General features: G+C 37.3%; 5 protein-coding genes across 5 annotated transcripts; 4 read left to right on the top strand and 1 right to left on the bottom strand.

Annotated features, from left to right (window-relative positions):
• Positions 1 to 3838: 3838 nt before the first annotated feature.
• Positions 3839 to 5522, top strand: LOC126792507 (UDP-glycosyltransferase 74B1-like). Its single transcript, XM_050518917.1, is given in 2 exon segments — positions 3839 to 4483; positions 4716 to 5522. Coding segments are annotated over 2 exon segments (1452 nt in total).
• Positions 5523 to 7992: 2470 nt separating this feature from the next.
• LOC126791604 (UDP-glycosyltransferase 74B1-like) lies at positions 7993 to 9647 on the top strand. Its single transcript, XM_050518081.1, has 2 exons — positions 7993 to 8739; positions 8883 to 9647. Exons 1-2 carry the CDS (start codon positions 8005 to 8007, stop codon positions 9645 to 9647), a joined length of 1500 nt encoding a protein of 499 aa, XP_050374038.1. The 5' UTR covers positions 7993 to 8004.
• Positions 9648 to 9813: 166 nt separating this feature from the next.
• On the bottom strand, positions 9814 to 13343 carry LOC126791015 (DEAD-box ATP-dependent RNA helicase 22). The gene is made up of 9 exons (XM_050517404.1): positions 13012 to 13343; positions 12401 to 12691; positions 12165 to 12284; positions 11607 to 12055; positions 11086 to 11413; positions 10675 to 10827; positions 10423 to 10474; positions 10143 to 10212; positions 9814 to 10045 (listed from the first exon to the last, which is right to left on the bottom strand). The coding sequence occupies exons 1-8, from the start codon at positions 13309 to 13311 to the stop codon at positions 10157 to 10159; spliced, it is 1749 nt and encodes a 582-aa protein (XP_050373361.1). The 5' UTR covers positions 13312 to 13343; the 3' UTR covers positions 9814 to 10045; positions 10143 to 10156.
• Positions 13344 to 14165: 822 nt separating this feature from the next.
• On the top strand, positions 14166 to 18400 carry LOC126789831 (DNA polymerase lambda-like). The gene is made up of 13 exons (XM_050515887.1): positions 14166 to 14410; positions 14499 to 14636; positions 14886 to 15198; positions 15297 to 15427; positions 15846 to 15908; positions 16170 to 16349; positions 16472 to 16525; positions 16801 to 16889; positions 17168 to 17258; positions 17468 to 17548; positions 17767 to 17834; positions 17915 to 17999; positions 18089 to 18400. Exons 1-13 carry the CDS (start codon positions 14294 to 14296, stop codon positions 18185 to 18187), a joined length of 1509 nt encoding a protein of 502 aa, XP_050371844.1. The 5' UTR covers positions 14166 to 14293; the 3' UTR covers positions 18188 to 18400.
• On the top strand, positions 18368 to 23498 carry LOC126792506 (DNA polymerase lambda-like). Its single transcript, XM_050518916.1, is given in 15 exon segments — positions 18368 to 18381; positions 18577 to 18658; positions 18746 to 18883; positions 19004 to 19298; positions 19399 to 19529; positions 19930 to 19992; positions 20243 to 20422; positions 21613 to 21666; positions 21939 to 22027; positions 22215 to 22305; positions 22628 to 22708; positions 22991 to 23058; positions 23132 to 23216; positions 23312 to 23329; positions 23331 to 23498. Coding segments are annotated over 15 exon segments (1470 nt in total). The 3' UTR covers positions 23412 to 23498.
• Positions 23499 to 23689: the final 191 nt, after the last annotated feature.

The following is a 23689-nucleotide window of genomic DNA, read 5'->3' as shown; positions in this document are numbered from 1 at the left end:
TACTGTTCAGCAATTTTTGGGTTTACGAATTTACTATTCACGGTTACCGTTTACTGTGTATTGTTCACATATTTACTATTCACATATTTCTGTACAAATACACATCAATTACGTATTTCTGTACGTATACAAATTGTTTACGTATTTATGTACGTACGAATACTATTTAAATGTAAATATTGTCTCAGTAAATATTAATTACTGATTTACCCCTCTGAAATTACTTTTTACATTTACTGAAGGTAATTTAGGATAAAACCGTAAAAAATAAATAGTAAAACAGTAATTTTCTGCCATGGGCATTTTTGTCATTTCACATCACAGTAAAATGGTAAAATGGTAAACTGTAAAATGGTAAAAACAGGGGAATTCACCCCATTGTCTCCGATCACTACTCCGGCCTCCAAAAATCTTATTCTAACACTCCCAATTCGGCATACAACATTAATATAGCTTTCACAAGAACTGAAAAACATCAATTAGAGGGTTAGGAGCCGAATTGCTACCTGAAGAACTAAAAATGTAAGCCGAGGATGCTGCTCTGTTCTTGACTTCAATCCGAGTTGCTGCAGTCCTCCTTCTTCATTGCCACGGTCCCTTGGATGGCTGTGATTGCTTCAAAGTCTCTTTTAGATCAATTAGGGTCAGAGGAGCTCTCAATTTCGACAAGAAGAAGGGTGACGGTGATGGTGGTGTACCGAGGGTAATAAACCCAGAAAAAGAGGAGGAAAAAGAGAGATTAGTCCCTGGTTCATCAAATTGAAATAAAAATTAGATTGGGTATGAAGAGTTTAGGCAAGCTCACCCAAAGAAGGAAAGAAAACATCGTCGAAATCCGCCGGAGGTGATGAGCTTCCTCGGTGGTGTTCCACTGCCTTGATTTAAATCTCACCAATTCGTGGGTGCAACGGATGATCGAGGGACATGGCTTGGAAGAGGATGACAAGGCGATCAAGATGGTGGTAATGCATGTGTTGGGCTCGCCGGAGTGGTGGCACTAGACGGAGGAGAAAGGGACGGCGTGGTCTCGGTGAAGAAGGAAAAACAGAAGGAGAAAAGAAATGAGGGAGAGTGAGCTCGGGCCGAGAGAGAGAGAGAGAGAGAGAGAGAGGCGGAAAGAGAGAAGAGAGGAAGGGATTTCCACAAATGGAAACCCTAACTGAAAAAGTTCCATATATACCCGTTTCCAAATCGGGAACTAACTTCCATCGTTAATAACTTTTTCACCCGACGTCCGATTAGCACGCGTCACATACTCACGAACTCGTACCGACGAGCTCTACAACTTTCGTGAAGAAAGTTTCCACAAACGAGCAACAAAATAAAAGTCGATATATACGTTACGGAAACGTAACGTTTTTCGAGTTAAACGTTCTGAGAATGTTCCCGTTTCTCGTTCCGTAAGGTTGCAAACAATCATATTCATTTAAACTGAATTTCATAACTTTATAGAATTCAAATTAAATCAAATATTGTTTTGAAAAATTTAGGGTTATTACACGTATATACCGATACCAATACCGAGTTTACCTATCACTTTGAATAACATTTCGATGGAGGAAAAAAAAGTGTATCACTTGAGAACCCTAATTACAGTAACTAAGTATACAACAAATCAGCAGCATTCAGCAATCCTAAATTCCTAATACTGCTATACAATACAGAATGGAAAATGCTTGGGACCCCAAAAAATATTACCAAAACTCATTACCAAATGATGTGGCACGTTCCACATCATTGATTACATGGAATTTTGCCTTACTATTATTCATTTATTTTTTTAATACCATAGTTAAAAGCAGTAAAAAAAACTTAATAAATTTTGCAGACCCATGCTTCACATGTTGCTTTGGTTTCCCGTGATATCATGTTTGATAATTGATTCATGATCAATCATCCACTTGCAAGTTGCTATCGTGATGTTATTCTGCAATTGGTTTGGTACTTTTTTTCTTCATGTATGATAATTCGTTTGATGGTTTGATTGAAAAGATTTTGAGATTCTATTAGGACGTTTAGGATTGTAGAGGAACTGCAGAATTGGTAGAGAAGAAGAGGCACAAGAGTAGAGGTGATTGGTGAAGTAGGGGCTTTTTTCATCGGAAGTAAATTAGGGTTTTAATCATTCAAAATTTAAATTTAAATAATTTTAATGTAATTATTCAACATGATATAAAATCCACCTCGATGACATAGTATATGCTACGTCATTTTGTATTGAAATTTTGTAATATATTTTAGTGTATGTAGCACTACCCATACATAATAACAGATTATAACCATGGCTTACACGGGCGCATCTCTGGTATAGAATATTGACAGACCAATAGAAATCGTAAAATAACTTTCAGAATCATGTTATCAAATACAGCTTTTCTCTGTGTCTGGAAGAGAGAGCTTTAGGCCTTTAGCATAAATAAAGGCTTGCGTGTATGTGTTGATGGAATGATGGAAACCCTTTCCTATGAATTCGAGATTCTTTAAGTATCAAACACATCCTGGACGTCCTTGCATGCTGTGTCGATGATGCCAAGAGTCGCGATAATTGCTGCAAAACGTATCACCGATCTGGTCTTCCTTTCACATAAAATTTTCCAGCCCTTCGAATCTGTTACGAAAATTCGAAAGAGGTCACTGAGATAAATACATACAAGTACTTATTGTTCAAATGAAGCAATGTACCTCACATCAGTCACATGTGATCGCTGTGGCTCTTCTGGTCAATTGTCCACGATCTTAGATACAGCTCCATCTTTCCGGATTCTCGCTAGATAGCTGCAATCATGAAGATGACATGTACGTGGCACATTGGCACGTGAATAACGTGGACCATATATATACACACACACATATATATATATGAATTATCATTAAACTTAAAAAATATATAAAACTATGAGATCGATGAACTTACACCATTTGCATTTTCTTTTGTTGTCGATAATCATCTGCGTCGATCACAAGTACTGTAGTACATTATAGCTACTACATTGTTCATTGTTCATGACTTTATTGTTCATTTTATGTGATCGAGTTGAGATATGCTGACATGCATGAGTTGTTTCAAGAAATTTTGTGATGATTTGTTAATTGTTCTGATAGAAAACATGGACTATTGAAAAGGAATTGAAAGGAAACTACGTACATCGGGTCTAACTGTGTATCTTGATGAAGGAAAAATGTGAGGTTACAACAACTCTCACAAAACAAGGAAAAGAAAAAAAGATACAGTGATATATCCTTTTAACATAAGACACGGTACAATATACTTTTTACCGTAAGTGGTTAACACTTTGATCTCGAGATGAATCAAAATAAACCTTATTGCCATTGATAATGATAGGATTAAAGATGGAAATAAAGAAAAAGATCTGCAACTCCATTTTCCATTAAAATTTATTTGGAGAAATAGCCATTCTTGTCGCCAATTTCCATTTATAAAGGTTTTCAATTCTAGATGCCAGTTTTCTTTTTCCAATTCATTGTCACAGAACATTAATCAGACACGCATTCTCATTTAATAGAGGATTTGGTATGAAACAAGTCTCAAATCTAAACTAACTTGGCAAAAGTTTTAGCCTGGTACGTTGTACTAAATGTCCACGTACAGATATAAAATCTCAATTGATAAAACTTTCTAAATCCGCAACTGTTTGGGAGAATTCAGAACCACAACAATTGAAAACCTTACGTCATATATAGGAATTTATCCCGTATATCAGATTCTTCTGAAACTTTCCTACTTCACGTACTACTATCAACTTCTCAAGTTCTTTCCAGCGGCTACAAAAAGTTGGTGGCGACCCCAGAGGAAACACAAACCCAAAATCAAAGAGATATGGAGAGCAGTAGAGGATTCAAAGGTCATGTTCTGGTGCTTCCCTATCCTAGCCAAGGCCACATTAACCCTCTCCTCCAGTTTGCAAAGCGCTTAGCCTCTAAAGGAGTCAAGGCCACACTAGCCACAACCAGCTACACTGCCAGCTCCATTCACGTCCACAATGTCGGCGTCGAGTCCATCTCCGATGGTTTTGACGAGTCCGGCTTCACTCAAGCGGCCAATGAGGAAACCTTTCTTCAGTCATTCAAGGTCAATGGCTCAAGAACCCTATCCCAAGTTCTGAAGAAGTTCGAAGACTCCGAGTTCCCCGTGAACTGTGTTGTGTATGATTCGTTTCTGCCTTGGGCTCTTGATGTGGCCAAGGAGCATGGCATATATGGAGCCTCTTTTTTCACAAATTCAGCTGCAGTATGTAGCATTGTGTCTCAAATTCATCATGGAATACTTTCTCTGCCGTTTAAGCCTGAAGACATGCCCTTGTTAATTCCTGGCCTGCCTCCACTGAACCTTATTGATCTGCCTAGTATGCTTCAGAAGCCAGATAGTTACCCAGCTTACTTGAAGATGAAAATGAACCAGTACTCTAATTTGGACGAGGCTGACTGGATCTTTGGAAATACTTTCAGAGCACTAGAAGGCGAGGTATGTACGGATCGATAGTTTTACTCAGTGCGTAGTTAATTTGCATGAACTTTCATCGTTGGAAATGTTATATATATATATATATATATATATATATATAGATGATACATCGCTAATTTAAGATAGCCTGACTAATATCTCTTCGGTCAAGTAATGATTGAGTGATATACTAAAAATTAATTGATTATGGTAGAACTAATTGTGGGGTTTGATCATGTGTTCCAAATTATAGACTGCCAAAGGAGTAGCAAAGTTGTGGCCAGCAAAGTTGATTGGACCCATGGTCCCTTCCGCTTATTTGGATGATCGGATTAAAGGAGACAGAGGCTATGGAGCAAGTCTATGGAAGCCCCTTGATGAGGAATGCACCAAATGGCTAGAAAACAAGGCACCCAGATCAGTTGTGTATGTCTCCTTTGGAAGCATGGTGTCCCTGACTGCAGGACAAATGAAGGAGTTTACTTTAGGTTTGAAAGAAAGTGGGGTGAATTTTCTGTGGGTGGTAAGAAAATCCGAACTGAGTAAATTGCCAAATGACATTATTGACTCTGTAAATGAGAAGGGTCTACTAGTGACTTGGTGTAACCAACTGGAAGCTTTGGCACATGAAGCAATGGGGTGTTTTGTGACTCATTGTGGTTGGAATTCTATTCTTGAAGGAGTCAGCCTTGGGGTTCCAATGGTTGCAGTGCCAAAGTGGGCTGATCAATTGACCAATGCTAAGTTCGTGGAAGAGATTTGGGAGGTTGGAGTCAGAGCCAAGGAAGATGATGAGGGGATTGTGAGAAAAGAAGAGTTTGTTGGTTGTCTGAAGGAAGTAATGGAAGGAGAAAGAAGCAAAGAGATTAAGAAGAATTCGAAAAGATGGAGGGAGTTGGCTAAGAAGGATATTAGTAAAGGGGGAAGCTCAGACATATGTATTAATGAATTTGTAGCGCATTTGTGTGCTAATTAGTCAGACAAGAGAGGATCAAGACATTCAGACATTCCTGAACGGCAAGGATTATTGAAGACATATTCCTATTCAGATGTCTCTTAATGAAGCTAAATCTTTGATTTAAGCATTACTTAATCATTAATAAAGATTGTAATAAGGAATAAGTTCTCATTTTAAGTACAAAGAAATAACTACCTCAGAGGTTTTTTTGTTGCATCACTTGTATTTGTGTTACCGTCTCATTATTGTCAGCATGAGTGAGGCCGATGATTACTGCATATGTAGCCCGCTAAAATGGAAAACAAGAACGTGTACGTTGTCATCTAGATGCCTCCAAAGTCCAGACCAACAGTTGCATCATTTGTTAGTTTGATTTGATATGTATCGAACAGCAATCACCCCTCGAAAAAGAATAACATCTCAAATCCAATACGTGAAAGCTTAAGAAATATCTGATGCATGCATCTGTTGTGAAGTTACTTATCATCGGCCATTCTAACGAGTGCTAGAGCTAGCTACCTGTATGGACTTTTCGCAAAAATGTGAGGGAGTGAGGAATATGTAACTATATATGTACTCACTCTCATGGTGGTAGCTACGTTGGGGCGAGATGGGACGTTGGGGGGAGAAGGGACAATTGTCTCGTCTCAAATTTCAACTTTTCTCTTATTGATCGATCAAAATTGAATATATTATATTTTAATTAAAAATTTGACTCATCTTACGGTAAAATTATTTTAATTAATGATTACATTAATGATTTCTTGTCCATTTCGGACAGCCACTACTGAGCCACATTTTTCTTATCATTATGGGATATCTTGTTCAGTTAATATTGATATGTCTCTCCTCTTTTGATTTGGGTAGAATTCCTACAAACTATATTCATTACTCTTCTTTTCCAATATATATATATATATATATACAGTCCCTATCCAGAGTGAAGCTTCACTCTGAAATTACAGAGTGAAGTTCTAATTTTGGCACACTTTTTGGTCAAATTTTTTCACCATAAGCGATTCAATATTTAAGTATGTTATTCAAGATCATCTCTACAAAATTTCATCTAATTCGGATATCGTTAAGGTATTGAAATTAGATTAAATCAATGAATGAATTAAAACTGTTCAACGTGAACCGTTCGTGTAAATCTCAATTTTGAAAGCTCAAACCATTGTCAAATTGGATGAAACTTTGTAGAGATGATCTTGAATAGTATACCTAAATATTGAATCGCTTATGGTGAAAAAAATTGACTGAAAAGTGTGCCAAAATTGGAACTTCACTCTGTAATTTCAGAGTGAAGCTTCACTCTGGATAGAGACTGTATATATATATATATATATATATAGTCCTTCTTGGCTGCGGCGTTCCGCACTAAGATTTTGGTGAGGAGGTCCGCACCAAGATTTTGGTGCGGATTTCTATCTTTTACCACTTTTTGATTAAATTTTCTCATTTTCACCGTCTAGTATTTAGATAATATTGTGTAGATCATCTCTGCAAAGTTTCAGCCAATTTGGTAATCGTTAAGGCCCTCAAAATTGCGTTTTTCTGTTAAAAATATGAACGGTTCATGTTCGACAGAATTTGGTCCGTCCATTTGTTATTCGATTTTGAGGGCCTTAACGATTAGCAAATTGGCTGAAATTTTGCAGAGATGTTCTACACAATATTATCTAGATACTAGACGGTGGAGATGAGAAAATTCGATTAAGAAGTGGTATAAAGATGGAAATCCGCACCAAAATCATTGGTGCGGACCTCCGCATTTGAGAAAATCCGTATATATATATATAATGAAACTATCAAGAAAAAAATTCAAAATATGAACAATCGTCTTAGACAATTATAATTACTTTAGAGAAATCAAGTATCGTAATGAAATTGTTTTTTTATTGTTTATATTATAAATTTAATAATTTATTTATTAATTATTTAATAACTTTGTTTTAATTATTTATTGTTCAAATTATTTAATTTCTGGCTACCTTCGCTTGGTTGGTCATATATATCGTGCTGTTTGATTAGGCACTCTTTCTCCCATTAAGAAGAAATGGGCTAGCTACTTAGTATCTGTGCAGTTCTCCTGGAAGGCAGCTAGTTTCGTTCTTCCCTTCATTTCTATCCAGATCAACACATGCATATTTGAATCTGTGAGAATGTATGGTCATCGATCTATCAGTTTCCGGCTCAAACAAAAAGGTTGTATACGAATTTGCATCTACCACGTTAAGCATATTAACAAAACAAAAGATTCTGGCTTTGATGTTGATTGTAAACTATAGAAAGACTAATTTACTTATATAAGAGAACCTTGGCATTCCAAATAAGGTCAGCAGCAAAAACAAAGATACTGAATAAGAGTTTAGCAGTTACAAAAACGTCATGATCATATTGTCAACTTATTACAATTTACAACAACCATTCTGATGACGATATTTGCGTGCGTGGAGTTTGGAAGCTTAATTATGTCATCTGGGACGTAAAGGCTTACGTCAATATGTACAACGTCATGCAAATTAGAGGAAGAGAGTTTAAGAAAGACATGTTTCAGACTTACCAAACTTTTGGTCTCTCATCAATGTCTCACGCAGTTGATCTAGTGGCGACATGTGCGCATTTCGGAACCTATATAAAGGTTCGTGGCTCAAATCAACTCACCATAACGAAAATGGAGAATCACAAACAGTACAGAGGTCATGTTGTGGTGCTTCCATACCCTAGCCAAGGCCACATTAACCCTCTCCTCCAGTTCGCAAAGCGACTGGCTTCTAAAGGCGTCAAGGCCACCTTAGCCACCACCAGTTACACTGTCAGCTCCATTTGTGTCCCTACTGTTGGCGTTGAACCCATATCCGATGGTTTCGATGAGTCTGGCTTTGCTCAGGCAGCGGATGAGGAGACATTTCTTCAGTCGTTCAAGGCCAACGGCTCGAGAACCCTATCTCAAGTGCTGAAGAAGTTTGAAGACTCCGAGTTCCCGGTGAATTGTGTTGTGTATGATTCATTTCTGCCTTGGGCTCTTGATGTGGCCAAGAAACATGGCATATATGGAGCTTCCTTTTTCACCAATTCGGCTAGTGTTTGTAGCATTCTTCTTCACATTCACCATGGTCTGATATCTCTGCCGTTTAAGCTTGATGACATGCCCTTGTTGCTTCATGGCTTGCCTCCACTAGACATTGCTGACCTACCTGGCATGCTTAAGAAGCCAGAGAGTAACCCAGCTTACTTGAGGATGCAACTGAATCAGTATTCAAATTTAGACAAGGCTGATTGGATCTTTACAAATACTTTCAAATCACTTGAAAGCAAGGTATAAATATCTTAATTTTAGTAGTTATCTTTCCATTAACGCCTGATATGTTTCGAAAGAACACTACCCTTCTCATCTATACTATCAACATTGCATATGATATTGCAAGCACTAATTTGTGTTTGGTTTGTTCAATCTCGAAGGCTGCTAAAGCAGTAGCAAAGCTATGGCCAGCGAAGTTGATAGGCCCTATGATCCCTTCGGCTTACTTGGATGATCAAATTAAAGGAGACAGCGGATATGGAGCAAGCTTATGGAAGCCTCTTGGTGAAGAATGCATCAAATGGCTGGAAACAAAGGCACCTAAATCAGTGGTGTATGTCTCCTTTGGAAGCATGGTGTCACTGACAGCAGAGCAGATGAAAGAGTTTGCTTTAGGCTTGAAAGAGACTGGGGTACATTTCATCTGGGTGGTAAGAGCATCTGAACTGGGTAAATTGACAGATGAAATCATCGATTCAGTAAAGGAAAAAGGTCTACTAGTGACTTGGTGTAACCAGCTAGAAGCTTTGGCTCATGAAGCAATTGGGTGTTTTGTGACTCATTGTGGTTGGAATTCGATACTCGAAGGGCTCAGCCTTGGGGTTCCAATGGTTGCAGTGCCGAAGTGGGCTGATCAAATGACCAATGCTAAGTTTGTGGAAGAGATTTGGGAGGTTGGAGTCAGAGCCAAGGAAGATGATGAAGGGATTGTGAGAAAAGAAGAGTTTGTTAGTTGTCTGAAGGAAGTAATGGAAGGAGAAAGAAGCAAAGAGATTAAGAAAAATTCCAGAAAATGGAGGGAGTTGGCTGAGAAGGAAATTAATAAAGGGGGAAGCTCAGACATATGTATTAGTGAATTTGTAGAGCTTCTGGTGCCTGCTAATAAGAGACCAGAGGCCAAGGCTTTCCTGAACGGCAAGGATTAATCAAAACATGCCCTACAATTGATTGTACTCTTACCTTGCTTCTTTCTCTCTGTTATTGGTTTGGTATCTTACCTTGCTTTTTCAAAACCTTGCACTTCATTTGTTTTGAGCTTCTATAGCTCACCAGAGGCTTTAACAATGTACATTTCTTTCACGGAAAGAACTGATGAAAGTAGAATATTTATATACTGGGGGTTTATCTTAATATAATGAACATGTTCTATTGATTCGAGTAAAATTGATACAATAAGTTAGAAGCCTTAAATCAACGTGAAAGCAATGATTTCTATAAAAATCATCAGTGCATGCCTGTTTATATATGAATTCCTTCACAACCAAGCTTTTATGCTAGAACATCCTCTTCCACACCTAAATTTTGCCTGTAATATTCTTCAGACCTGCAAACATATAAATCTGTATCAAACTCATGTTATAACTTCATAACAATCTGCAGTTTAACAAAATTATTCAGGATGCAAGCTTTAGTCTACAAACCAAACCAAACTGGTCTATGCTAGAGCCCTTTTTTCAGCAGCTGATGAATTTGTGATTCTTTGCAAAGCCGCTACAAAGTAAAAATGAAACAATCAGGCCGCAATATCATCAGCATCTATCGTTAACCATATTATAATCACTTAAGATGCAAGTTCACGAAAACTAAAATTCAACTTTTATCAACTCCAGATCTTGAGACTTGAGGTGTGAGTTATTTGATCCCTGTTAATTTCAATTTATAAGTTTATATTTCTGAGTTTTAGACAAGATTTTAAATTACCTCTTTTCTTAATCTTATTTCGAAAGCTTCTTTTCCTGCTAAATGCCGTCTCCTGCAACAACAAGAAAGCAAACTAGTCATTATCAAGGTCCAACTAAAGATTGTAAGGTCAACCAGAACATTATAAATGTAAACATAAAACATATGCAATCAATTATCTTAGATGATAATTAGGAAACAGCATGAATCACAACCAGCAGATATTGTAATTGTTTCTTATCAGAAATAATACTGCAAGTTTTCTATACTCACCACAGGCATATCAAGCTCCCCTGATTGACGAACTGCAGCAACCAGATCCCGGTTGGATTCATTGTACATACTAGTTACGAGTCCATATTGACCAGCTCTAGCTGTGCGACCAACCCTGTGTATAAAATCTACAGCAGAAGTAGCAAAGTCTGCCTGTAAAGTAAGCGATGCCAAGAGTTAGTTTTATATTCTTTAAGGAATCCCATCAAAGAATGAGTTTGATCTTATTAAGTCTACGAAAAGATTGTTAGAAAGATGCAGAGATAACAATATCAGAGACTAACATATTGAATGAAGTATTTGATCACCTATGATCTTCAATTTGAGTTTTACTTCTTTTTTTAAGATAGATGACCTTCATTTCGAAACACAATTAAAAAGAAAAACAACTATGCAAAAAAGAAGACACACCTGAATAACATGTGATACATTTGGAATGTCAATACCACGTGCAGCAGCATCAGTGCAAACAAGAATTCCACCTTTCTCTTGGAAATCAATCAATGTCTTTGCTCGGTCCTCCAAGGAGCAGTCCTTATGGTAAAGGTAGCATTCGATCCCAGCACTAGTCAATATTTTTGCCACTGATTCCACAGCATCAACAGTGTTCGCAAATACCATTGTGCGGCATTGACCAGAATCAAATTCCAGGGATTTGGATTCAAAACCATGATTCACAGCCTTTATGAGTTCATCTACCTGAGTATCAAATGTCGTTTCAATCCACCTTTGCTTTAATCTGAAATAGGAGAAAAGAGACAAATCATCAATGCTCACAAACACATAACCAAACAGATCAAAGTTAAAGCATCTAACTGGCTAAGAGAAAAACAAAAGCAATAATATAAACTATCCTAACATATCAGTTGATTGGGAAAGAGGGCGAGGAAAAGTATTTAACAATAACTGGCAGCCAAAAGATGGGGCAGCACCTGGGATTGTGACAATGAAGATAGTTTCCATTAACCCAGATGGCATCTGTAAACATCTTTTTCAACACTGCCCCGGCAGTTCTCTTCCCATTTGCTGGAAGAGTGGCTGCGACAAAAATGTACTGTTTACTGCGTGTATAAGTTTTTCTCACTCTTCTCCATTCTCTGTATTTGACCTTCCCACTCCCACCTGCCTCAGGTAAATCATCAACATCATCTTCCAAGATTTCCTCGTCTTCTGAGAAACCTTCAGTATTGATATCTTCTTCGTCTTCTGAACTAAAATGCATTGAAGTTTCAGATTCCAAGTCAATTGGCAACTCAGCTGCAGATCCATTAGATCCATCAGAGCGGGACAACAGCTTTTCGTCAAAGCGGAGTAAGTTTATGAGACGAATAACCTTATTTTGGTAACCCCCATTGAGAAGCATATCTGCTTCATCAAACACCTGTAAATGCCGTATTAGACATATATCACGTGAATATGCATGTAACATTGAATTTGTGATTCTGAAGGATAAAAGATACTGATACACGATGAATGAAACATAAATTTACCACATATTTTACACTCCGTGTGAATTCCATCCGTCGGAATTTGTACTTGTTTGGGTCAATATTATTCAGAAGAGCCGCAGGTGTTGAAACAACAATATCAGGATCATTAACTGGCCAGCCCTGCAATCAAAGTTAGGAAGTTAAGAACATCCCTATAGCAATACAAGTTGAACTACCAATATGCACAACTCTTCATACAACTAAAAACATAACTGAATAAGTAAGACCATCAATACCTGTCGACCACAAATTGATGTGGCTCTGAGGAGTGGTTCACCATTTTCGCCACAAAGACCATTGGCCATTCGAACCACTTGATCGCAAAGTGTTACATTTGGACAAAGCACCAGAGAAATCTTTCGGACAGAGGACACTCCTTGATCTGAATCAGCAGCATTCCCAAACTCTTCTTGCTCATTACATAGCTTATCGATCAGAGGGACAAGAAAACTGTGTGTTTTACCACTACCAGTTTCAGCTGCAACAATCACATCCTTCCCTGAAAGTATGGATGGAATGCAAGCCGCCTATAATGCAAAACTCACTGCCTCAATACACAGTTCAAAACTGATTTCACATATTTGCTTCTGATCATAGTATGAAACTATGAAGATAAAGTTCAAAACTTTAGAGCATATCACATAGTTGATATTGTTTACATCATTATGTGAGTGTAAAGTTCAAACCTTTAAGTTATACATTGTTGTTTAAATGTAAAAGTTCAAAACTTTGAGCGGTTTCACATAGAAGCTTTAGGACCCAATTGAACAAAACAGATTAAGAATTACAAACTGTCATTTTGGGATGGTAAAGATTGAAACTTGAGAAGAGAAGAAGAGGTGGGTACCTGAACAAGAGAGGGTTGGCCAAGGCCGGCGTTGAAGAGAGCTTGAGAAACCTTATCGGACAAACCAAGTGAAGTCCACGAGACGTTTTCCTCGGCGAAGAAAGTGTCTCCTTTTTTGGCGGCGGCGGTGGCGGCGGCGGCGGTGGCGAAACGGCGGGGCTGGTGGAGCAGAATGAAGCTGATGCGAGTTAGGGAGGAAGGGTTGGAGAGAACAGAGTAGGAGTGTTTGAGTTGGGATAGGAATTTAGGTGGAGAAGATGATAGGAACATTGTTGTAGATGTTAAGCGATGAAGCATCATTTTGGTTGTTGTTTGGGGGTTTATGGCCAAAACCCTGAGGAGGATTGGGTTTTGTGAGTTTTGAGGATGGAGGGAGTGAGTTTGTGATAGGGTGACAGGGCACTATGGCTGCTACTTATGACTGACACAAGCATGTCCGTTGGTGACGGGTATTATCACTATTATGGTGAGTTTTGGGCTTTTTTTTAGGTTAATACCGTTCTTTTTCTTATTGAAATGACAATGTTCATGTTTTTTCAAAGTCTTTTATGCTTATAAACTAACAAACTAACACCTGCTCAAAGATCTTGTGGACAACTTCCTCTTCTCTTCTATGACTATAAAAAAATAGATTAAGATTTAATATCAATCCACGTTGACTTGATTTGAACGTAAATATATAGAGTTGATATAGTTGTGTCTTTACCAACTCAATCACGAACCTTATTGTAAATAAACTCATCTGATCACACATCAAATTAATTCTAGGTGCACCATTAGATAATGTTTTCATATTAAAAGTAATGTTCTATAAGAATATACGTACTAAATACATACATACGTATAATTGATAGTCTGATACAATAAATAAATATAAATTACTATTGTTTTTATTATTGAAAAATCTAGACATCGACTTCACTAATAAAACTACAAACCCATTTTTGTTAATGTTGCGAGTTCTTGCACATCTTTTTTTATTTTTTGAGAATGGAGTTCTTGCACATCTAGTAATGAGGAATCGTTGAGTTTTTGTGCTTAAAACAAAAGAAATACTGAAATAGAAAGTGAATAGGCTTGTAAAATATTGGAAAAGAAAAGGAAATCTGTGATGTTGTTCATTAACGAGTGTAGAGTTGCTGCCAAGTGTCGCTCTGCTGTGTAACTGAGACACGCGTCCTCGACTGATCAGTATTGCTGGTCGGAAGTGAAACTGTAAAAAAGACATGGCCTTTGTTGTTGCAGAACCACCGAAACAGTCTAGACTAAACGAAACCCAGTAATGGCGCCAAAAAGAGCAACCCAAAGTGAAAGTCCTCCACCGTCAGATCCTCACGGAATCTTCGCCGGAATGGTCGTCTTCTTAGTGGAAGACGGAGTTCAGAACCGTCGCTTACAGGTTGGCACTCCTAGCTCTTTCACACCTGAGTTCTGATCATATAGTCAATTAGTCATAGCCTTGTCATATATGGTGCCTTATATTTCAGATTTGGAAGCAAAAACTGGTTCAAATGGGGGCTACTATAGAAGATCATCTATCCAAAAGGGTCACACACATATTTGCAATGAACCCAGAAGCCGTATTGCAAAAAGTGGGCATTGATCACTGGGATCGCTTTGAAGGAGTGAGTCACTAACTCGATCACCATTCACTTTCTAGTTGATATGAACATGTTTTCTGTATATCTTGGTTTTGTTCGATTAGCTATGATTTGGAGGGTTCAAGTTATTAGTTACATAATGTCAATGTAATGTTACTTTAGAATGCTTCTTCTGTCAACAGCTACTTGCTATTCTATCTAGTATCCTCAGTAATTATAGTAGTATACATATATATACACTTAAAGTTCCAAAACTTTTATGGTGTTTTGTAGAGAGTTGTACTCTATCAGTGGCTGGAGGACAGCTTGAGCTCAGGGAAAAGAGTACCAGAAGATTTGTACCATCTGAAATTGGAGTCAGACAAATCTTCTAGTGAATACATTTCCAGCGATGAAGAAACCCCGAATCCGAAAAAGAGAAGATTCTCCTCTCCTGATGAGTTGCCTCATACTCCAATCCAGAAAACCCCTAAAGCCCTGAATAAGGATCAGGTCGCAGCATTGGATTCATCCAGGCCCTACAGCCCACCTGATTTAAATAGAGACATAACCGAGATATTTGGGAAGCTTATCAACATATATAGAGGTAAGTAAGTAACTGATATCTTTGTTGGTTTATTTTGCAGTTCTTGATGGAGTGTGATGTTTGTTGATAATTTTAAATTTTTATTGGATGAATCAAAGCATTGGGGGATGATCGACGATCTTTTAGCTATCACAAGGCTATACCGGTTATAGAGAAGTTGCCTTTCAAGATTGAAAATGCAGAACAAGTTAAGGGCCTTCCCGGCATTGGAAAGTCGATGCAAGATCATGTTAGTGACATACATGCCTCAGTTTCTGTCTATAGAGAAGATATACATCTTAATTTCATTTTATGAGTTGTATGTGTATAAATCATCTAAATGTCAAAATGTTGCAAATGAAGTGCATGTTGTTACTAAAGGTCTTTTGTGCACTCATAGATCTCATGATTTTATTTATATGTTCTTGGTCAGTTATCTGCAAATTAGTATTATCTGTAGTTCTGTACTGTCTAGAAAAGAGACAAAGAAACATCTGTTTGAGAATCAGAGTTGAGAGATTGTGATCAATCTGTTGCTTTAACTGAAATCAGATATCACTAGTCTACTTTGGGAGGTTATTTTAGTTCATATTCTGGAAGAGTACATGCTCCTCTCCATGGACTGGCAAATCCTCAAAATAATTCAAACTTCTCATCCTTGATTTCAGATTCAGGAAATAGTTACTACTGGAAAGCTATCCAAGTTGGAACACTTTGAAACAGATGAAAAGGTAATGGAAAGGTTTTCAGTCTTCCTTTGTTTAAATATTCTACTGCCAATTTGAAATTTGAGTTCTTCCCTTTGTGATACTCACTATTTACTTTGAGCCTGACACTAATCTAAATATGTCATATATGTACTTCTACTCATATGTTACTTATATCACCACAGTTTGAATGGCAGTACTCAGTATCTGAGACTATGCGTCTCAACCGCATTTCTTTATTTTTTGACATGCAGTTCTGCATTCTATTTTGTTTATTAATTGCAGGTAAAAACAATCACCTTATTCGAGGAAATATGGGGTGTAGGTCCAGCTACTGCACTAAAACTATTTGAGAAAGGTCATCGAACATTAGATGATTTAAAGAATGAAGATTCATTGACACATTCACAGAAGTTGGGTTTGAGGTATTATGATGATATCAAACAGAGGATCCCGCGGCATGAGGTCAACTCATAAACTTTTCATTGATTTACTTAAAATAATAAATTATCTTCAGAATTCTTATGTAATCTGAATTTTGTTAATTACAAGAAATTAATTAGTGCTCTGTTATATGAACGCAATAGGCTCAAGAGATGGAGCTTCTTCTACAGAAAGCTGGCGAAGATGTTTTGCCTGGGGTGAGCACATAATTTTTTTAAATATATGATATATCAGGTAGGCCTGTATTACGGAGGAATGAGACTGACTCAGGTTATAACTAACATGGGGTACAGCTGCCATATAATGTACATAATTGAGCTGGCAAAATAAACCATTTTGTGCTGATTACTTGAGTATGTCTCGTATAGGGAACCAGTGAATAGATCAGTTACTTACATATCAAAGTTAGTCTTAGACAACTGCATTGATGTAAGTGGCTTGCTATTTTTACGAGTGCCACATCTGTCTGCAGGTGGTTGTTGTATGTGGAGGGTCATATAGACGCGGGAAGGCTACTTGTGGAGATCTGGACATTGTAATTACTCATCCGGATGGGAACAGGTATGCAAGCTACTCATTTGAATTTGTTTACTTTGCGGTAAGAATTTTAGATTATATGCATGTATTTTGTCGTAGACTGAAATAATGTTCTAACACTTTAACTTTCCGACTTGGTGTGACTGCAACTTCACGGCTTGCTGTTCTATGCCATTTAACCTTAACATAATATTTAATCTCCAATCAGTCCAATGTTATACTATTTCTGTTATGTTGCTATTGGACAGACAAGTTTCTGGTTTTAGTTTTGAAATTCTGACTTGCTTTGGTATGTATTTCAGTCATAAAGGTTTCTTACCAAAGTATGTGAATCATCTAAAGGATATGAAGTTCCTAAGAGAGGATTTGGTTTTTGTTACACACAGCGAAGAGGTAAATTGGTTTACTCACCTTTTCTTTTCATACTTAGGTACGTTACATCTGCCAGTGTATATGAGTGCGGTGTCAGAAGTTGAATGATTATACCCCTACTAAGTCTTTGTGTTATTGTGTTCCTTATTTATTAATTGTTTTTGTTACTGTATATTCATCATGATATGAATTCCTTTTTCATCACCTTCTCTAGACAAACATGTGAACAGGGTACTGATTCTGGTGTTGACACATATTTTGGGCTTTGCACATATCCTGGACGAGAGCTGCGACACCGTATAGATTTTAAGGTTTTCATATCTCTTACCTGTTTAAATAAATTTTAACATCTTGCTTATTTTCAAAACTTTCATACCATACTAGAATGTTGTAGGGACTCATATAATTTGCAAGATTCGATGTCAAATAGCATTATGATAGTACATCGTGCACTTTTCTTAAGTTGGCTTCAAGGTGCACGTTCCACAATAGTTTTGATATTGTCTATGCTTTGATTCTTCTGCGGTAGGTCTACCCACGGGAGATATATGCATTTGGACTAATAGCTTGGACAGGGAATGATGTGCTGAATAGAAGGTTCATCTGCTTTACCAAGTTCTGTTGGTGATAAATTGGTTGTAAGACATGCTGCCAGGTCTCTGATAGTCTAAATGCAGGTTGAGGTTACTAGCTGAATCAAAAGGATTCAGGCTTGACGATACAGGGCTGTTTCCAGCCACTCATGGATCTGGCGGTAAACGGGTAACAACTTGGTGGTTTTTGGGGGCAAATTCTCCAGACTTTTATCTGTTTCAGGGATCACTTAAACGTTGAATTTTTTTCCGTTGCAGGGGGCAAAAGCTGGTGCAAGCTTGAAATTTGACGCAGAAAAGGAGGTATTCGACTTTCTTGGATTTCCTTGGCTGGAACCACACCAGAGAAATCTGTGAGAGACCAGAGGCGTCATCAATGCTTTTATGAGCAAAGCTGTGAATGTACAAATTAGCCAAGGGACATAGTCTTTGATACTGATATGATCTAACCTAGGGGTAATAGAAACTTCATCTTGATAAAGGTTGCAACTGATGTAAAACATAAGATATACTATTTTTTTCAAGCTCATTTTTAATATGGTGAGTTCACTGCAGCTCATTGTAACTTAGTAAGACACTGCATTAGCAGAAGCTTAGGCAAAACAAAAGAAGGTCCGGAGCAAATGAAGAATCCTCAACTATAACTCTCAGCACATTATCTGTTAAATCAGTAAAACCGTATAGATTTACAAGCACCCAAAAACACTCACCGAATCAGAAACGAACCCAAAATAATGGCGCCAAAGAACCGAATGCGATCCAGACGGAATGTTCGCCGGAATGGTCGTCTACTTAGTCCACAGTGGAGTCATGTACCGTCGATTACAGGTCTGAAACTCAACACCTTTCACACTCCACCTGTGTTCTTATCTCGTTCATAGAGTTCTATTTAAGTTTATGCGCCTGGAATTTCAGATATGGAAGCAGAAACTGGTCCAAATGGGAGCCACTATAGAATTGAGAGTAACCAAAAACGTCACACACATATTGGCTATGAACCCAGAAGCTCTCTTACAAGAAGCGGGCAGTGAGAGATTGGAATTCTTTAAAGGGGTGAGTTGTACAGTTTATGTTGATTTAAAGATGAAATCTTTGAGTTAATAATGAACTGGGGTGTGAATTTAGTCTTCAAAGTTTTAAACTTTTAATGGGTTTTTGGTAATTTGATGGCAGAAAGTTGTGCTATATTAGTGGCTACAGGATAGCTTGAGCTCAGGTGAAAAGGCACCTGAGGAATTGTACCTTGTAGAATTGGAAGCAGAAAAGTCCTGTACTGAAAATGAAACTCCAAATCCCTAAAAGACTAAACCTTCTCCTGAGAATTTACCTCACACTCCAAGCCCTCAAACTGCCAAAGCTCTGAATGAGGATCAGGTCACACCATTGCAGTCATTGTCACCCTACAGCCCACCTGATTTGAACAGCAACATAACTCAGGTATTTGGGAAGCTTATTAACATTTATAGAGGTGAGGTTCAGTCAGTTTATGTAGTTGTTGAAATGTTGCAGTTTTTGGTTTTATGAGTTGTTGATGTTTAGTGGTTGTTTCATGTGTTGATTTATCAAAGCCTTGGGCGATGATCGGAGATCCTTTAGCTATTCCAAGGCTATACCAATTATAGAGAGATTGCCGTTCAAGATACAAAGTCAGGAACAAGTTAAAGGCTTGCCTAACATTGGAAAGTCAATGCAAGACCATGTGAGTGAAAGCATATATGCCTCAGTTTTGATTTGTATGTCTGGTAGATTCTGTTCTATAATGGCGTTATAATGTATACAACGAATGTTTTAGCTTAGTTTCCATGTGTTAAGCTGCTTCATATGAAGTATATTGTACCAAATGTGCATCATCAAGCCACAATTCTTATAATTGTATCCGTACTTCAAATCAGGTATGTTAAAACTTAATATGGTTCATGCTCCAATTCCAAATGATGATCAAAGCGGGAAACCTTCTTAGTTATGTTAAGCTGTAATCAGAATCAGTCTGATGTAAAGGTTATGCATTCACGTTGAGCTTTCTGTATGTTAATGGAATGTCTCCTTAGTTCTTCCTAGTTTTGTTAATTTGATGATGAATTCTTTTGATTGTGTGGCAGATTCAGGAAATTGTGACTACAGGGAAGCTATCCAAGTTGGAGCACTTCGAAACGGATGAAAAGGTGTTTGAATTGTTATCAGCTAAACAATAGTTTCTACTAATCCGGATCTTTATTTTTTTTATTTAGTTCAAAATCTGATGGACTTTAATCATTAAGTATAAAATGTTGGTGTTTTGGTATTTGCATTTGTACTTGACAAGAAGATATAGATATTACTGTCTCTCTAGGTAATGGTCAATGCTTAGTTGGTTGTATGTAGCTCCATATATTCATAGCTTGTGGTTCTGATTCCTCCTTTTGTTTATTGCAGGTACGAACTATCAGCTTATTTGGGGAAGTTTGGGGAGTTGGTCCGGCTACTGCACAAAAATTGTATGAGAAAGGACACCGCACATTAGATGATCTGAAGACTGAAGAATCATTAACAAGTTCACAGAAGTTAGGTTTAAAATATTTTGATGATATCAAACAAAGAATTCCACGAAATGAGGTAATGAATTTCTATGTAACTTGAATTTTTGGTTCTAGTATAGTTTCATTTTCACCGACCAAAAATGGTGCTTGTTTATATTACATTGAAATTTTTATTTTTATTGAAAGAGTTTTTTTCATCAACAGTCCCTCAACTCTGGTGTACCTACCAATGTGATACCTCAACTCTTAATCGTACCAATGTGATACCCAGACTCTAGTATTGCTATCATTGAAGTACTTCCGTCAGTTTTTTTCAACTTTTCCGTTATCTTGGTGACGTGGCAAGTACGTGAGGCCCACAAAGAGGGTTAAAAGACAAAATTAACCCCATCTGAGAGGAATAATGTTTTTCCCGCCCTTTACCTTGAGAAAGACACCCAACAATTCCAATTTTGGCGCCAATTTTCACTCCCTACTCCTTAATTTGTGTCTCTTATCTAAACTAAAGAACTACCACCAACCAGTCGACCACAATCTGATAAAACCTAGATCAATCTCATTTTCTATTTTTACCCTAGCACTTGTTAAACTAACAAAATAAATATAGAAATTTATATGGAACATCTCATTTCCACAATCTCATAAGAATATAGAAACACATAACTTAACGAAATTCAACTACATGTACCATTAGTTCTTACAAGCAAAAATCATGGCAGATCAACATAAAAGGTGGCAACTAATGGTACTTAAACATGTATTTGAATTTCGTTAAGTTATGTGTTTCTATATTCTTATGAGATTGTGGAAATGAGATGTTCCATATAAATTTCTATATTTATTCTGTTAGTTTAACAAGTGCTAGGGTAAAAATAGAAAATGAGATTGATCTAGGTTTTATCAGATTGTGGTCGACTGGTTGGCGGTAGTTCTTTAGTTTAGATAAGAGACACAAATTAAGGAGTAGGGAGGGAAAATTGGCGCTAAAATTGGAATTGTTGGGTGTCTTTCTCAAGGTAAAGGGCGGGAAAAACATTGTTCCTCTCAGATGAGGTTAATTTTGTCTTTTAACTCTCTTTGTGGGCCTCACGTACTTGCCACGTCACCAAGATAACGGAAAAGTTGAAAAAAACTGACGGAAGTACTTCAATGATAGCAATACTAGAGTCTGGGTATCACATTGGTACGATTAAGAGTTGAGGTATCACATTGGTAGGTACACCAGAATTGAGGGACTATTGGTGAAAAAAACTCTTATTGAAATAGGCTCAGGAGATGGAACTTCTACTAAAGAAAGCTGGGGAAGATATTTTGCCTGGAGTGAGCATGATAAAACTTGAACCAACTGCTATATGATCCACAGAATATTGGGGTAATGAGCGTAACTAGTAAAAAACTCATGCCTCTAGTACCTTATTTAGATCATCTATATTTTATGATAAAAATAATAATTTAAGGAGCCAAGTGCCGTAGGAAAGAATGTGGATGAATGTCAAGTTTATTGACTCGTCCTACAAAAGGCATTTTTCATGACAGCATTGGCTTATTTACACGATGCTGCATTTTATCCTAATTATGAGATATCCCTACAGGTGGACATTGTATGTGGAGGATCATATAGACGTGGGAAAGCTCCTTGTGGGGATCTGGACATTATAATTACACATCCTGATGGAAACAGGTTTCTCGGCTCTCTTTTCTTTGCATTAAGAAGTACAGGCCAAACACATAAGCTATTAATGATTTTTTGTTGATAGCTTGCCTTTTGTTATCCTTGTTCTTTTATTTTATTTTTCATCATTCTGTCAGATCTTATCGCTATTTACCGGTCTATATATGGCCAACTCACCTGAATATTTTGTTCGCAGTCATAAAGGATTTTTACCAAAATATGTAAAGCATTTAAAGGATATGAAGTTTCTGAGGGAGGATCTGGTTTACAGCATACACAGTGAGGAGGTAATATTATGTTCTGTTTGTTTTAACATTTATTTTCAAAAATTGTGCAGTTTGCATGTGTCAGTGTTATATGTGGGTCGTCATGATTGGAGTTCAAGTTTGCCCCTACTGCTTGAGGGGAAATAAGATTAGGAAGCATTTGGTTTGTGACAAGATTTGATGTTGAAAGTAGTCATACAGAGTCGTTTTAACATCAGAATATCTTATTGCTAGATGCATAGTCAATGAAATAATGAAAATCATTAAACTTTCTCTGATTATGGTCTTTGTGTTTCATACTATAATATTGAGCACATTAAGATCTTATTAATAACATGAACAGGGTATTGATTCTGGCGTTGACACATATTTTGGGCTTTGCACATATCCTGGACGAGAGCTGCGCCACCGCATTGATATCAAGGTTCTTCCTGATATTAATTACTGTATCTTTAACAATCAGAATAAAGTTCGCGGAAGAATTGTATTAGTTTTTGTTTCATAAAAGTGCCTTTCACGTATTTGTACTATTGTGCTGCTGTGTGGTATCTATGCCCTTTATCCGAAGGCATATACAGTACCGTTTGATCGCTGTCATGGCCTACTTTGTATTACTGTTTTGGGGCGAATCACATACAGTACATATAATTAGTGCGTATATATGTAATTGGTTTCCTGATATGCTCTAAATTTTCTGTTTTGTTAGGTTTACCCACGTGAAATATATGCATTTGCGCTAATACATTGGACTGGCGATGATGTATTGAATAGGAGGTTTGCCTGCTCTCTTGATTAAAATCATTATGTTAAATATACTACCTGCAAGTTTCTGACATCCTAAATGCAGGTTGAGAGTTCTAGCTGAATCTAAAGGATTCCTTCTTGATGATGATGGCCTATTTCCAGCTACACGGGGCTCTCTCGGTCAGCGGGTAATGAAATGTTTTGTTTTGAGACCTTTTCCCTTCACAATCTCTCTGTTTCATAATTCACTCACCATTATCATGTATTGCTCATTCTGTTGCAGGGCATGAGAGGTAGCGCAGGCTTTGAAATTTGACACTGAAAAGGAGGTGTTTGAGTTTCTCGGGTTTCCTTGGCTTGAACCACAAGAGAGAAATCTGTGAGATGGGCGAATGGCTTTATTTAGCAATAGCTTAACAAATTGAGTCTCGTTAGTGAAAGTAAATTATGTAACTTCATGACTTCCCTCATTAGTACTGGAGGTAAAAATGTATTATCGTCTGGGTGTCACTCTTGGTTCTCACTATCTAATTCCAACTTTGTTTGAGAACATTTTCAATCTCTTGTACTTCTGTTAAATTGTTAATAATTTGATGCATACATTACTTTTGAGAATAAATAATTAACCAAAGAATAACAAATGGAAATGAACACAATTCGT

This window comes from Argentina anserina, chromosome 4 (genome assembly GCF_933775445.1).
Source record: "Argentina anserina chromosome 4, drPotAnse1.1, whole genome shotgun sequence".
Taxonomy (NCBI): domain Eukaryota; kingdom Viridiplantae; phylum Streptophyta; class Magnoliopsida; order Rosales; family Rosaceae; genus Argentina; species Argentina anserina.
Note: the sequence above shows the minus strand (reverse complement) of the source record. Positions and strands in the feature narration are given on the sequence as shown.